This window comes from Bos javanicus, chromosome 5, assembly GCF_032452875.1.
Source record: "Bos javanicus breed banteng chromosome 5, ARS-OSU_banteng_1.0, whole genome shotgun sequence".
Lineage (NCBI taxonomy): Eukaryota > Metazoa > Chordata > Mammalia > Artiodactyla > Bovidae > Bos > Bos javanicus.
Window position 1 is genome coordinate 65,711,303 of NC_083872.1, and position 15,463 is coordinate 65,726,765.

General features: G+C 38.1%; 1 protein-coding gene across 2 annotated transcripts in view; it reads left to right on the forward strand.

Annotated features, from left to right (window-relative positions):
• The window catches only part of UTP20 (UTP20 small subunit processome component), an 86,387-nt gene that overhangs the window by 28,445 nt on the left and 42,479 nt on the right, over positions 1-15,463 (forward strand). For both annotated transcript variants that reach the window (XM_061417059.1, XM_061417062.1), the window contains 6 exons: positions 942-1,127; positions 4,430-4,520; positions 6,513-6,598; positions 7,381-7,506; positions 10,597-10,763; positions 12,622-12,830. In XM_061417059.1, the coding sequence (XP_061273043.1) occupies positions 942-1,127; positions 4,430-4,520; positions 6,513-6,598; positions 7,381-7,506; positions 10,597-10,763; positions 12,622-12,830 (865 nt within the window). The remainder of the gene's footprint in view (positions 1-941; positions 1,128-4,429; positions 4,521-6,512; positions 6,599-7,380; positions 7,507-10,596; positions 10,764-12,621; positions 12,831-15,463) is intronic.

Below are 15,463 nucleotides of genomic sequence, written 5' to 3' on the forward strand. Positions count from 1 at the left end.
TTGTTCATTTCATTCATTCAATTCATTCATTTTTTTTTTTTAATTTATTAAGGGAAAGATCCTGCTAGCTAAGAATATAGCATTGAGCATGATAGTGTCTTAGGCCTCCAGGTGTGGTGTAGTGTATTAACCTGTAGTATAGTTTTTCAAGGTGTGTTTGTAGGATGCTGTCCTCAAACATGTGTCAGTATATTTTTGAGTGAGGACTTAGTCGGGCTGATCAGTTTCCTTACATCTATAACCCAGTGTTATACACAGAATAGACAATATAATTGTTAGATTAATGAACCAAAGTGACACAAAAGTAATGCACTGAACAATAGCCTTCAAGGTAATATTAGTTACCTACAACAGTGGACCAAAATTTAAGCTATGGAATTCAGTAACACATACGAACACCAACTGCACAAGCTTAGAGGAGCCAAAACATGAAGCATTACTGATTTTCATTGCCTGGACTTTCCATTCGAGTCTGTCATATTGTGACTTCCCTCAAAAGCAACAGAATTGATAGTCCCCCCTGTCTTACCAGGCCATACCTGGAGGACTGGAATTTGTTGTGGCCCTCTTTTTGAAAGGACATCCTGAAAACAATGTATCTGGGATACACATACAGCATGATCTAAACACTGTAATATAATCTACCCCTACGCACTCCTCCCCGAGTTGTGGTTCCAGAGACAGGGAGGCCAATTTCAGCTTAGTCCAAAATAGACATTTCAGTTATTCTCAACAGTGTAACAATGAAGCAGGCTCTCTTCTGCAGTTAGTGATTGACTTGTCAAATAAGGTCCTTAAGAGAGGCTGAATTTAAATGTTGTAGAAGACCTCCACTAAGGGGCCTCTGGTGTTTCTTCTGTGTGTGAGTCTGTGAACTGGGGGCACACATTTGTCACAAGCATTTAGGATATCTGTCTCTTATCACTCTCTTTCCACTGTAGCAATGAGTATTACCCAGCAGATCTGCAGGTTGCGCCAACCCAGGATCTGCGAAGAAAAGGCAGAGGGCTGGCAATAGAGGAAGTAGAAGAGGAAACTGCCGCCAGAGACGACGACGAGCTGGAGGAAGAGCTGGGGCCCCAAGAGGAACCCGCACAGAAGAAAAAGACAAGAAGAGCTGCGGCAAAGTAGGTTCAGCATTGCTGAAAGGTCCAGGGCTCCAGTCCAGGGTTAGGGTTAGGGAAGGGCAGGAAGAGACCTCGAATGACCGCCTGTGAAGTAGCCAGGAATGAGATGAAATTACTCAGATAATTATTTACCAGACTGCTGCATCTTCCCAGGATTTTCTTTTATAGCCTAAGAAAACTGCTAGTGTTCTGAGTGTTTTTCCTTTGCTTGCTTATTTTTTATTTTTTCTTGTTTAGCTGCAGTGTGTTAGAGTTGAGGGGCTTTGGAATCATCTGCTCGTAGCACCTCTTTATAGATGAGAGCCCTGGGGCCTGTAGCAGGTAAATGGCCTTGACCTTTGCTGTTCTCTTCCATAGCACTGGGACATTATGTTTGTGTGCTAGGGGAACACAGAATGGAACATCTTTTCTTTTATAAATAAGGGTGTCAGCACTCTCAACTTTATCTTTTGACTTCTGTCTTGATGACTTTTGGCTTTCTTCACTTTTTCATGCTGTTATATTCTCTTTCCGGCTCTCTGGATTATTCATTTACCTAAATTGTTAGAAATCTTAGAAAAAAGAAGGGACTGTGCTTTCAGCTTACTTAAAGATTGTCTGAATTGAAGTGCCAGGGATTCACCAGATTGGTGCTGCTGTGTTACTGTAACATTTTGCATCTCAATCTCACATGCCCACTTGTTGAGTCTTTCCCATGATTCATCTATTCGCCTAGCATTTAGCAGTTGTATTGAGGTTCTTCTGCTAATTGCAGAGCTACAGAAATGAACAGTCTTTAGCCTCTGCAGAGCTGGAAGCAGTCTAATGCCTGGTGAAATATTTTAATAGAAGAAATGTTTTTAAAGAAGTTACAGGAGCACAGTAAAAAAGATAATAATAATTCTACCACAAAGGGAAGACTTTTACAAAGAGGAAATCACCTTTGGAGCTGAAAAACAAGTTTACCAGGCACAGGACTTGCTGGCTGATGGAAATAGTGTATAAAGCACAGGGGCGAGAAAGATCATGGCCCAACCTCCCTGCTCTGCCTCTCCACAGCTCTGAGCGTTCTGTCGCCTACTACTTCCCCTAAGACAGAGATTGCTGCGTTTGTCTTTGTGTGCTTCAGCATAACAGCTGGCCAAAGGTTTGTCCTCATACCTGTTTGCTGAGTGAATGAATAAGCTACTCAGGCACTCATACATCCTTTGTTCTTATCCTTGGACCTTTGCTATAGCATTCTTTTTGCAGTGCCCTTGCCTCATTGCTGCCAAGGGAAATTCTAGTCATAACTTCAAGGCCGAGTTCTCACACTGCCTCTTCAGTGAAGCTCTTCCTGTCTTTTAAACTGGAAATTATCTAGTTATCTACCCACCTTCAAACTTCGATAACAGCTCCTCTGGTCAGATGCTGTTCCTTGCCATGGATATTATTTTTTTTTTAATAAATCTTCCATGTAAATTTAAAGCTTTTTAAAGACAATTCCATGTCTTGGTTAATTTCCCTGCCCCCTGTAGCCAAACCTAGAATGTTGCTAGCATTCACCATCATTGAAAGTATAAGTAAATGGATAAACACGTTCTTCTGGAGGCCATCTCAGTATATTCATAGTCCAATTTTATTAATCCGTGGAACATACCCCTTACTGGTAGGTATTTAATGAGAATCTGTAAATTAACTTCTGTTTGTCTCTTGAAGGCTACATGGCACATAAAAAGTACTTAGTAAATGTTGAGGAAAGGAATGTATGTTTCCATAGATTTTAAAATTGTGTTTTGTAAAACTGCAAAGGCTCAGTGATAAGTAATTACAGAGACATTGTATCAGTCAGAGCTTACTAGAAAATTTGTTGGGCAGGCTGGAAACCGGGGCAGGATTTGATGCTGTAGTCTTAAATGTGAAATTCATAGGGTAGGATTTCAGTGTGACAGCCTTATGGCAGAATTCCTTTTCTGGGAAACATCAGTTTTTGTTCTTCCAGCTTTCAGTTGACTTGATAAGGCCCACCCACATTATTAAGGGTCATCTCCTTTATTTAAAGTCCACTGGTTGTGGATGTTAACCACATGTACAAGAATATTTTCATCACAACACCTAGATTAGTGTTTTGTTATATAGCTGGGACGGTAATTTAGATTGACACATAAGACTAATCATCACAGGCATTTAGGCTAAATATAATAATAGTGCTTCCCTTACCCCTGTTTTTCTACAATATCTAAAGAGGTCATAATTTCCAACTGTTTTTCTCTATATTAACTAGTAAGACTTTCAGTTTTGCTTTTTTTTTTTTTTTGCCTATTCTTAGGCAAAGAAATGTGTTGTTCCCTAAGCTCTTAAGAACTGAAGTACCACAGCTTGTTTTCTTTAATTCAGTCCTGCAGAAAAGCTGAAAGTCTTGTTCTTAGTTGAGATGAAAAATGAGACGCTGAGACATTCTGTGACTTTTCCCAAAGTCAGCAGCTCAGAATGGCAGAACCACACATGTGGCTTTGTTTCCACCTCTCTTCACTTCTCCCTGCTTAGGTTCTTGAAATAGGCAAATAATATCTCTCAAGATTGTAATTTATTCATTCAGGGTTTTTGTTTTTTTTAAGTTTTAATACCTCTTTTAAATTATACACAGAGAGAAAACAGTTTTCTCAAGTGTTTTTAAAGCCTCACAGAATCTTAAGTATTAGGAAGTTGAACATGTAAATGTAGTAGAAGCTCTCTGCTCATTCTGTTTTGATGGTACCGTTTATTTGAAGGCAACCCCATCTTCAAATTTAAATTCCAACCGCAGAACATTGTTCTGTCTTTCTGTTTCTTGGTAAGCAAGAGCCATGGTTATCCAAACTTGGACCTCTGTTGCCTGACATCAGTTTTTATGTTATATGAAAGTGAGGAAGCGTAGTATGTTCCACTTTCCTGTCTACTGCATAAAAACTAGACAGAAAAAAAAGGATCATTCCAAAAATCATCTGTGTTCAATTTTGGAATATGTTAGTGTTTTGATTACTTTCTTTCTATATTTGCTTAACCATATGTGTTTAAACCATTCTAAGCACATCCTGAATGATTTTCTGAGGTTGGGAGCCTGAATTTCAGAGAAGGGCCTGCCTGAGATTTGGAATTTCTGGAGAATGATTTCCTAAATTCAAGTAATTAAAACTTGCTAGTGTAATTAACAGTGAAACTGTATTTGAGATGTTTAGAGTACTTGTCAGAGAAAACTGGTAGATACTATCATCTTACAAAAATAATGTCTGTTTTTATTTCTGGTTTTTCTTTTTTCTGTTTTTCTCTCTGTATCTTTTGTTTGTTTGTTTTGTGCATTTTAGGCAGCTAATTGCTCATTTGCAAGTTTTCTCTAAGTTTTCAAATCCACGAGCCTTATATCTGGAATCGAAATTATATGAGCTGTATCTTCAGGTAAGTAAAATTAATTCTTGTCACTGTAGTTAGTTGTGAACTTTTCTCTACCATTTTCTTTACCCAAATAACTTCTAGGTTTTCAGTAATTGTTGACTAGGGCTGATTTCTACATTTTAAATATATATTTTTTAACTAACAGATACTGTCTATACCTTGAGAAACAGTTTTAGACAGTACTGACTTAGTGGATTTTAAAGAAATTGAGGGTGACTAAACAACAGACTGGTTCCAGATAGGAAAAGGAGTACGTCAAGGCTGTATATCGTCACCCTGCTTATTTAACTTATATGCAGAGTACATCATGAGAAATGCTGGACTGGAAGAAACACAAGCTGGAATCAAGATTGCTGGGAGAAATATCAATAACCTCAGATACGCAGATGACACCACCCTCATGGCAGAAAGTGAAGAGGAACTCAAAAGCCTCTTGATGAAAGTGAAAGTGGAGAGTGAAAAAGTTGGCTTAAAGCTCAACATTCAGAAAACAAAGATCATGGCATCTGGTCCCATCACTTCATGGGAAATAGATGGGGAAACAGTGGAAACAGTGTCAGACTTTATTTTTTGGGGTTCCAAAATCACTGCAGATGGTGACTGCAGCCGAAATTAAAAGACGCTTACTCCTTGGAAGGAAAGTTATGACCAACCTAGATAGCATATTGAAAAGCAGAGACATTACTTTGCCAACAAAGGTCCATCTAGTTAAGGCTATGGTTTTTCCTGTGGTCACGTATGGATGTGAGAGTTGGACTGTGAAGAAGGCTGAGCACCAAAGAATTGATGCTTTTGAACTGTGGTGTTTTGCAGTCCCTAGGACTGCAAGGAGATCCAACCAGTCCATTCTGAAGGAGATCAGCCCTGGGATTTCTTTGGAAGGAATGCTGCTAAAACTGAAACTCCAGTACTTTGGCTACCTCATGTGAAGAGTTGACTCATTGGAAAAGACTCTGATGCTGGGAGGGATTGGGGGCAGGAGGAGAAGGGGACGACAGAGGATGAGATGGCTGGATGGCATCACTGACTCGATGAACGTGAGTCTGAGTGAACTCCGGGAGTTGGCTATGGACAGGGAGGCCTGGCGTGCTGTGATTCATGGGGTCGCAAAGAGTCGAACACAACTGAGCGACTGAACTGAACTGAAACATTGATTGGCTGTGTTAACAGTGGGTTTAGCAAAATGTTAGTTGTCCCATGAGATTTAGGTTTTAGAAGGGAGTAAGGGTTTGTACCAAGAGAGCTGCTACTTTGCACTGCTAGGCGAGTTAGCCTTATGGAGCCCTAGCATTTCAGGATCCGGTAGACTGAATGAAAGTAGGTGGAGTAGTAGTCCGTTGCAGTTATAGTATATGACCTTGAATTCAGAAAAGGTTGCAGAAGAAAAAAAAAACTGGTGTCAGAAGCAGAGTTAAGCATGGGATGTCATTCTAAGCTATCTGGGGAAATAAGATTTTCTCTTTTCACTTGGAGGTTTTTTAAATGAAACATTATTTTGGCAGAATTTATCCTTATTTTATGTATAATTCAGATGTAACTTGTTTATAAAATCAGAAGTCAAAACTCTCAGTTGTCGACAGGAAGCAAAAATCTGGACTGATCAGAGAGGCCTCAGAGCTGGGTCTTTCCTGGCATCTTACTGACTGTGGTTACCTTCATGGTATAAGAGCTTTCCCTCATTACAGGACCAATCCAGTTGGTGTAAACCTAAAGTCATGTAGGGAATTGGCCTTGGCCAAAAGACAGACCTGAGAGTCTGCCATGTGGGATGCAGTTGTCAGAGTTGTGTTTTTGTTTTGTTCTCTACATACATTCTATTTATTTTCTGTTACCTCCAGGACAATGTAAAGCCATTGTCATGAATCATCTTTAACCCACATCTAAACATTTAGATTCTAAGAATTTTAATTTAGCAAATTAGTAAAAGTAAATTACTATCTGATGGCATGTGTATATCTGACTTCATTCATTTATTTTATAAAATATCATTCCTAGTTGTTGCTACATCAGGATCAGATGGTACAAAAAATAACACTGGATTGCATACTGACATATAAACATCCACATATTCTCCCTTACAGGTAAGTTATTTGAAGCTAAAGAAATGCTGTTTAGGGGGCTATTTTTACTCTTTTTACCAGAGAGCCTCTTATAATTTTTTAAAGGCCCCAGGAAATTACTCTCTTTTCTAAGGTAATCATAATGCTATTTTCAGGTAAGCAATAAAAACTAGAAGTATATTTGTTTGTTAAGAGTGCTTCTTCATAGATAATAAGGTAGGAGAGAGAGTATTAATTGAAAAATATGTGTTGAGGTTATGTCATTTCTTCTTGCTTATATAATGGCATTAAAATCTTGATGATTACTTAAGGAATCATCGTAATTACACTCCAAGAACTGAAGAAAGCTTTCATATTATGTTTTTTTAAACGGCTGAATTATTGACTAACCCCTTATGATCCCTCTTGGGCTTCCTTTGTAGCTCGGCTGGTAAAGAACCCGCGTGCAACGCGGGAGACCTGGGTTTGATCCCTGGGTGGGAAGATCCCCTGGAGAAGGGAAAGGCTACCCACTCCAGTATTCTGGCCTGGAGAATTCCAGGGACCATATAATCCATGGGGTCACAAAGAGTCGGACACAACTGAGCCACTTTTACTTTCACTTATGATCCCTCTTACGTTTTAAAATTTGAAAGTTGCCATTTTGGAAGGTATTTGTGTGAAGACTTTCTTTTATGGATGTCAGCCACAATGTAAAATATTCTTAATGCCTGTTTCTTTTATGTATATATTTATTACTCTATTATATTTTTAAAAAGTATTTTTGATTAAGTGATGATTTATGCTAAATTCTATTTGTAAAGGGAAAACCTACAAAGATTGCTTGAAGACAGAAACTTTAAGGAAGAGATAGTGCATTTTAGCATTTCTGAAGATAATACAGTGGTGAAAGCAGCCCACCGAGCAGAACTGTTTCCTATTCTGATGAGGTAATATATACTCTTTCAAAACTGATATTTTAAGGGTTGGTCACAAAAACAGTTGTGAATATAGTATTATGATTCTTTCAGCAATTATAATGGAATATTTCATCTTGAATTTTATTTATTTTTATAATTGGTTCTTTGGGGAAAGTCAAATTGTTATAGAGACTTATTTTAAATATTTCGTCCCTAATATGAGGAAAAATCTTGACATTGTTTTTTTAATTGTGTTATTAAAATTAAATCCAGTATTTCTCTAAGGTTTAAACCATTGAGAAATAGTAAAAATAATGTATTTGTTTGATAGGTAACTAATTATGAGATATAAAAACTAACCATGTATAAAACTTTATTATAGTTTTTATAGTTTTCATTGGATTTTTCTGGGTCAAAAATAATTGTAAATAATAATCATCAGTCAGCTTGTTAGTCCCTGTTTAAAAACCTTTTGAGGTCCCATTTTACTGAGAACAACAAATGGAGTGCTTACTACTCCTTTAAGGGCATGGTATGACCTAGCTTAGACCTGCTTCTCTAACATCTCTTTCATTTACCACCCCTCTCAGAGCCCACACCACAGTCTTTCTTCACAGTACTTAATCATCCAACATGGCCTCTTATTATCCATTTTCTCTACCAGAAGACAGACTCCATGCCTCTTAGTCAGTAGTGGTCAGATGAAGTTTGTCTTCTCTTTTCTGATATAAATACCCCCTTCACTGTTGTGTCGTTTGATCTGTGTATTCCCTACAGAGCCTACATGAGTTAATTGGAGTGGTGGTAGTTCTAGTTATCCTTGTCTTGCTACTGTATTTAACAGTAATGTTTCTAAAACAGTTGTGCTTGTCTTAAAGTGTGGTCTTCTCCTTCTTGGTGGGGGCTTTCCCAGAGATGCTTTTAGGACATCCACGACGTTAAAACTTTCTTCATAAAGACATTCCCTTTCCTCATTGTGCTGCTATTTGTGCTGACCAGGCAAAAGCAGTGAGGTGTAAAACTCCAGGTGCTTAGCATGAATCAGGACAGTGGCTCCAAACTGTGCTAGTCATTCTTCATTGCCACAGACCTAGAGTTTAAAAAAAAAAATTAAAAGCTGATTTCACTCACTGCCCTTATTGAGTCTTGAGCCTTGAGTACTTGTCTTTTTATTATTCTGTATGAATTAAAAGGTATGCATAAAACACTTCTTCAGCTCACTAGTTTCCATGGAATTTTTTTTCAGATTTTCCAAGTAACTGATGCATATTACAGAATCATTCATGGGTAAAGATCTGTTCAAAGTGCAAAGTAGACAGATGGATTTTAATGTAACAGAGTTTACAAAATTCACTGATAATGGTTTTAGATTCCACCTTGCAACTAGCCTTTAAGAAACTGCCTCTTCTTGAGCTTTGGTGCAGAATCCAAGTAGAATATTCGCAATTATCTGAGAAGAATTATCTGAAAGTTTACAAAATATATTCCCCTTCTCCAGTTGCGTATCTGTGTAAGGCTGGATTTTTTTCAACCACAGTATATTGCAACAGATTGAATGTAGAAGCTGATACGAGGATTCATTTATCTTCTAATAAGCCAGGCAATAAAGAAATTTGGAGAGGAAAAAAATGTACAACAAGGCCTCTGGTCTCTCTAATTTGGAGAGGGGCAGGTTTGGAAAATACAATTTTTATTAAAAATGTTAGTTATGCTAACTTGTTTTAGCTTGTACTACAACAAATAATAATAGATAAAAGTCACATATACAAAAGCTCTTAAGTAATTTTTAAGAGTAAAAAGGGATCCTAATATCAAAAAGTTTGAAAACCATTGTCTAAATTTTGAATGTTAAGTCAGTAGTTCTATCATGCTAAGAAGGTAGCTTTTATTGCTATGTTTAGTTTTTTTACTAAATGGATGTTGAATTTTATTAGAATGCCTATTGACATGTATTTAAATGATCGTATTAACTTTTTTCTACAAGCCATTCATCTGTATTAATAGATTTTACTAGTGATTCTTTCTTGCATTCTTGGAATAATCCTTATTCAGCTTTAATACTGTTTTAATGCAGCGCTGGGTACTGTTTTCAGAAATGTTGTGGACTTCCCCCGCCCTCCCCATTATGTATTTATTATTATTGAAGTATTTACAATATTGTGTTACTTTCAAGTGTACAGCAAAGTGGTTATTATTTGTATGTATTTTTCAGATTATTTTACATTTTAGGTTATTATGAGATATTGAATATAGTTGTTCCCTGTGCTATACAGTAGATCCTTATTGCTTATCTATTTTATGCATAGTTTGTATCTGTTCATCCCATAGTTCTAGTTTATCCCTTTCCCCATCTCTTTCCCCTTTGGTAATCATAGTTTGTTTTCTATGCCTGTGAGTCAGTTTTTGTATATAGATTCATTTGTATTATTTTTTAGATTCCACATATAATTGATACCATATTTGTCTTTGACTTAACTTCACTTTAGTATGATAATCTCTAGATCCATGCCTGAAAAAGGACTATTTCCTTCTTTCTCCCTGCTGTGGAACTATATCATGGGGATTGTTTCTCCTTGAAAGTTTCAACAATTCATCTGTAAAACTGTGTTGACTCCAAGTTTACTCATGATTACTGATCTCTTCAGGTTTTGTTAGGTTCCTTTTGACTATTTATAGATGTCGGTTTTTTCCAGAAGATGACCCATTTAATTGAAATCTTTCCAGCTTCCTTGTTTTACTTATAGTTGTACTCTCTTATTTTACTTCGTTTTAGTCTATATATTCCTGTTTTCATTATTCCTTGTTGAGACTTATCTTTGGCCTGCCTGTTTTATTTCTTTTTTTCCCTCCTCCAAAGAACCAGCTTCCAGTCATTGTCTTTATCATTTTCTTCTTCCTGCTTCCCTTTGCCTTGTTTGTTGTTGTTATTTTAAAATCTCCATGTTAAAAATTTGATTTTTATTTCATTCTTCCCTGTTTTAGAATACATTCATTTAAATATGTTGAGCTGCTATTCCAGCCTTCTAGGAAAACAAAACAACTGTGTTTTAGGATTAATGTGCAAGAAAATAATGTTTTAGGGTTAATGTGCAAACAAATAACCTTCTTTGGACATTTTAGAATTTTGTATGGTCGAATGAAGAATAAGACTGGAAGTAAAACTCAGGGGAAATCTGCTTCTGGTACCCGCATGTCCATCGTCCTGAGGTTCCTGGCTGGGACGCAGCCAGAAGAGATCGAGATATTCTTAGACCTGCTATTTGAGCCTGTGAAGCACTTCAGGAACGGTAGGTATCAACTGCCTGCCGCACTGTGAATGCATATTCTCTGCTCAGACCTCTGCTGTCTCAGGCTGTTCCCCCACACTCTTGGGCGTCTTTCTCAGGGGGTTGGTTGCTCCTCCCAGTCTCAGTGGTGGTCTTTTTGCTGACATGCAATTCATATAAATTTTGATTGAATTAGGTAGACCTCACAAATGATCTTGGGATTATCATCGGCCTTGTGCTAATAAGCCCCTGATTAGAAAATGTGTGTTTTCTGCTTCTCTTGTACATTTTGGCCATTTGAAAAGTGGCGCCAAGTTGTAGAGCATGTGCCAAGCGCTTAGTCGCTCAGTCGTGTCCGACTCTTTGTGACCCCACCGACTGTAGCCTGCCAGACTCCTCTCTCCCTGGGAATTCTCCAAGCACAGATACTGGAGTGGGTTGCCATTTCCTTCTCCAGAGGATCTTCCCAACCCAGGGATCAAACCCAGGTCTCCCACATTGCAAGCATATTCTTTACCAACCCAAGCCACCAGGGAAGCCCTTGAAAAGTGGTACTTCTCCATATACGATGAATAGGTTTTTCCTTAGAAACTTAAAGTGTGCTGCAAAATAAATCTTAATTGTCCTGGCATGTATTGTTTCACTGAGTCATTCACCTACTAAATAGTAATTTGTCAGATACCTCCTGTGCCCTGGACACTGTTGAAAATAGAAAACTGAGCATTTATAACCTCTGCTCTTAACCTCACAGTCTAAACAAAGTGGATTAGTAACTGTATACAGTGTGATGTTCTGTCATATGTTCTCCAGTATGTGAGGTTCATCTGCTTCGTGCCAGAATTAATGACAGGCTCCTTTACCTACAACTCAGTTGACCCTTAAAACAGCCACAGTAGGGTTCAGTATTTATTTGTTGCCATTTTACAGGTAGGAAACAGGCTTAGAGAGGTAAGTACTTTGCCCTGGGATTTGAACCCAGATGAAGCTGGGATTCAAATCCAGATCTTCCTGACTACAATACCTGTGTTCCAGTTTTATAATTGCTTTGCTTTAGGCAAACATAGATTTATTTGTAGGGTCATGTGTTGCTTTTTGTTTTTTTTAATGATAGGTATAGCTTTTTAAAAAGTTTTCATTCAGTATAATATTGCCCTGTGAAGAAAGTTGGCTGTTAACGAATACAAAAGTTTTTGTTCAGTGCAGTGGCCTCTGTTGTAAGAGGGTAGCTATAAATGATACCCTTATGGATAAACCACTTAGGTATATGAATCAGCAAGCTCATGATCTCATACCAGTTGGTCTGAAGTAAAGCTCAAACAATAACAATTCAAGTCTTTTAAGTAAATTATGAAATCAGTTTGGCACCCATTTATAAAGGACTATTGTTTTATTTATTCGCAAGTGACTGCAAGAGAAATAAAACATTTGATTCTCAGCTTTAAAAGAGTTTATCACATAGCAAGGTATTTTCTTTGAAATTGCTAAAATTAGCATAGTCCGTGAAAGCTCAGAGGGAAACATGTGGAAAGTTGATAGATAGAATATTAATAAAATGGAATTCCTCAGGTTTTGCGGAATTGTATAAATAGGGGAAGAATTGGGCTTAGAGACTTAGTTCTTTCACAGGTTTCTTACTCTCTCTTATTCCTCAGTTTCCTCATCTATAAAGTGATAATAGTAAAACCTACTATATCTAGCTCATTTAATGTTTGGTAAGAATCAAAAGGAGAAAAATAAGGAAAATATATTATCATCTGTAAATTATAACAATAGAAAGTGCTGTATTATTGGGAGAAATTGAAAGGAAGCTATAATTGTAAATAGGAACGAGCTAATATTTCACTTCACATGCTATCTCTGCTCCTCTGTGTTTCACCAGGAGAATGCCATACCGCTGTCATTCAAGCAGTAGAAGATTTAGATTTGTCTAAAGTTCTTCCTTTGGGTCGTCAGCACGGCATATTAAATAGCCTTGAGATAGTCTTGAAGAACATTAGTCACCTGATCAGCGCATATTTACCAAAGATTCTGCAGCTACTGCTCTGCATGACTGCAACTGTATCACACATCCTTGACCAACGAGAAAAGGTGAGCGAGATTCACTTCAAACTTAGCTTTCTTCTTGGGCAAATAGGACTTCCCTGGTAGGTCAGCTGGTAAAGAATCTGTCTGCAATCCAGGAGATCCTGGCTCGATTCCTGGGTCGGGAAGAGCCCCTGGAGAAGGGAACGGCTACCCACTCCAGTGTTCTTGCCTGGAGAATTCCACGGACAGAGGAGCCTGGCAGGCTACAGTCCACAGGGTCACAAAGAGTCGAACATGACTGAGCGACTTTTATCACTTTCTTCTTGGGCTAATACAGGTCGGTGTTTTACTTGGAAAATTGGTTGGAGGCCATAGCTAACATCATTCTAAGTTAAATCTTTCTTATGTAAGGTGTCTCTTTAAAATGACCTTTCCTATTAATGGGAATCTTCACTGTTATAAATACGAATAGCTAGAAAATGCAGATTGTATCAAGTGTCTATTTTAAAAGGAGGTGAAACGGTAGGGAGGCATTTAGTTCTGTCTATGTCTCAGAGACCAAAGTCTGGTACAGTTAAACTGATGTTTCTTAGATTTTTAATTTCAGAAGCCTGAAAGTATGAAACACGTCTTCTAACTCTCATTTATTCAGAGTATTTGGAGAATGAAGACAACACTGTTGGCATTGTCCTTGTTGAGATAGAGTTGCCCAGAGCTCTTGTAAAAATAAATGCTTACCTACTCTAAATGCAGTGTTTTAAGTGAAGGTAAGTAGCAAGATTGGGCATGACAAGCCAACTAGCTAACTGCCAGGAGGCTTCATGAGATGGTGCTTAGGAAATGTTTTCTGAATGATTTTGAAGATGATATATTTATGTTCTGTTGAAATAGGTGTGTGAACATAAGTTTACTCTGTGGAGTTTAGGGGAACTTAAAATGTTTTTATGGACTGAAGGCTTCTTGAAGGAGATAGGACCTGAAGTGAAAATCCACATTCAGGTTTCTGCTGTTGATTCTTAACTCACATTCTGCTGTTGTTGTTAATGACAAATAGGCAGTTTTAATTTGGCTTAAACTCATTTGTTTTATTGATGTGCCTGGTGAACTGCCTCTTAGATACAGCCAGAATTTTATGCTGCCTTATTCATTGAGCCCCTACTGTGTGTCAGATACTGTACTAAGCACTGGGGCGAAGGATCAAACAAAAGTTCCTGTCTGTTTAATTATTCAGTAAATACTTACTTCACACCTGCTATCTGCCAGACATTGTTGTAGATGGAAAATGAAATAGTAAGGACTCAGTATCTTGGGGAGGTTATAGATAAATAGCCAAATGATAGAAGAACATCAGTTGGTAAGTTCTAAGAGGAAAATAAACTCAGGAGGTGACTCTGCAGACATCTGTAAGTCATTCTCTGTGTCCCTGTTTTCTCTCCAGTCCTCTGTTCGTGACTTCTAGCCACCTTGGCCTCCCTGAGCTGCACCATTGTCCCCTCATTCTCCTTCCCATACCAAGGTCAAAGTCTGCAGGCAGGAAGTCAGGGAATGTGTAGGACTCATCTCAACTGTTTCTCCTCTCTCAGGGATGTCCTCTGTTGCCTGCTGTCCAGTGTCCAAAAAATCATTGTTTCATATATTCTTCAGTGTCTTGAGAGGGGAGGCTAAATCTGGTCCCTGTTATTTTATCATGTCTAGAAACAGTAAAACCACCTGAAGAGAGCAGGCAGAGCAGCCCTGCAGCTAACACAGGGCTGGAAGCAGCTCATGTTCCCGACAGCCAGAGCAGAAACCTCATGAGATGTGGCATCAAGGAGTGTCCTAGGAAGGGGATTGTCTCTGTAGTGGAGCCAGATTAGCCCAGGCATAAAAGCTACTGTGGCTCCATCTAACAGAGCCTAAAAAGACCAAACTTTTCTGAGTGAATCAACTGCATCCCAGAATAAAGCTCAAAACCTTTTGGAACAATGGATAGAATCAGACCCAGAAATGATACAGGTGATAGAATTAGACAAGGACATTAAGAAATATGTGCCATACATTCACAAAAGGAAAGGAAAGCATTAACGTGTTAGGGAAAGACATGAAGATGTAAAGAATTTAAAATAACTAGAGGTAGATGTGTGCTGCTTTTAGTAGGGTGTTCAGGGTCACCTCTCAAGAGCTGATATTTGAGCTTATACCTACCCAGCCACTGGAAGAACATTTCAGGCAGAGAAAATGACTAGTAGCACAAAGTCCTGGGGCAGAACAGTATTGACATATCCCAAGAAGAAACAGAATTTTAGTTTTTGTCTTATAGTGAGTGACAGTGACTGCCTATATGTGGACATGTTAAATCATGAAAGTCCTTTGAGTTTCTGGTTAACTTAGAAGATGTTACTCAGTAATGCAGCCTTACTCCTGAGTCAACAATCAGTAATTCAAAGGCTCATTTATACAGTTTCACAGTTCATTAGACAGTGAGGTGCTAGCCTTCCTGACACATAAGAGCCTTCTTTTCTTCTTTCTTGTTAATTCTTGAACAAATCCAGGGAATTCCTTGAGTTCCTGTAATGAATTATCACACAGTAATATGCTCAAGTGAGTTAAAATTCTGCCCTTGTGTATTTGAGTGAAGTCAAACATTGACTTTTTTGTAGCTTTCAGATCCTTCAGGGCATTGACTGACACTGAAATGGTGTCTTGAAGGTTGTTTT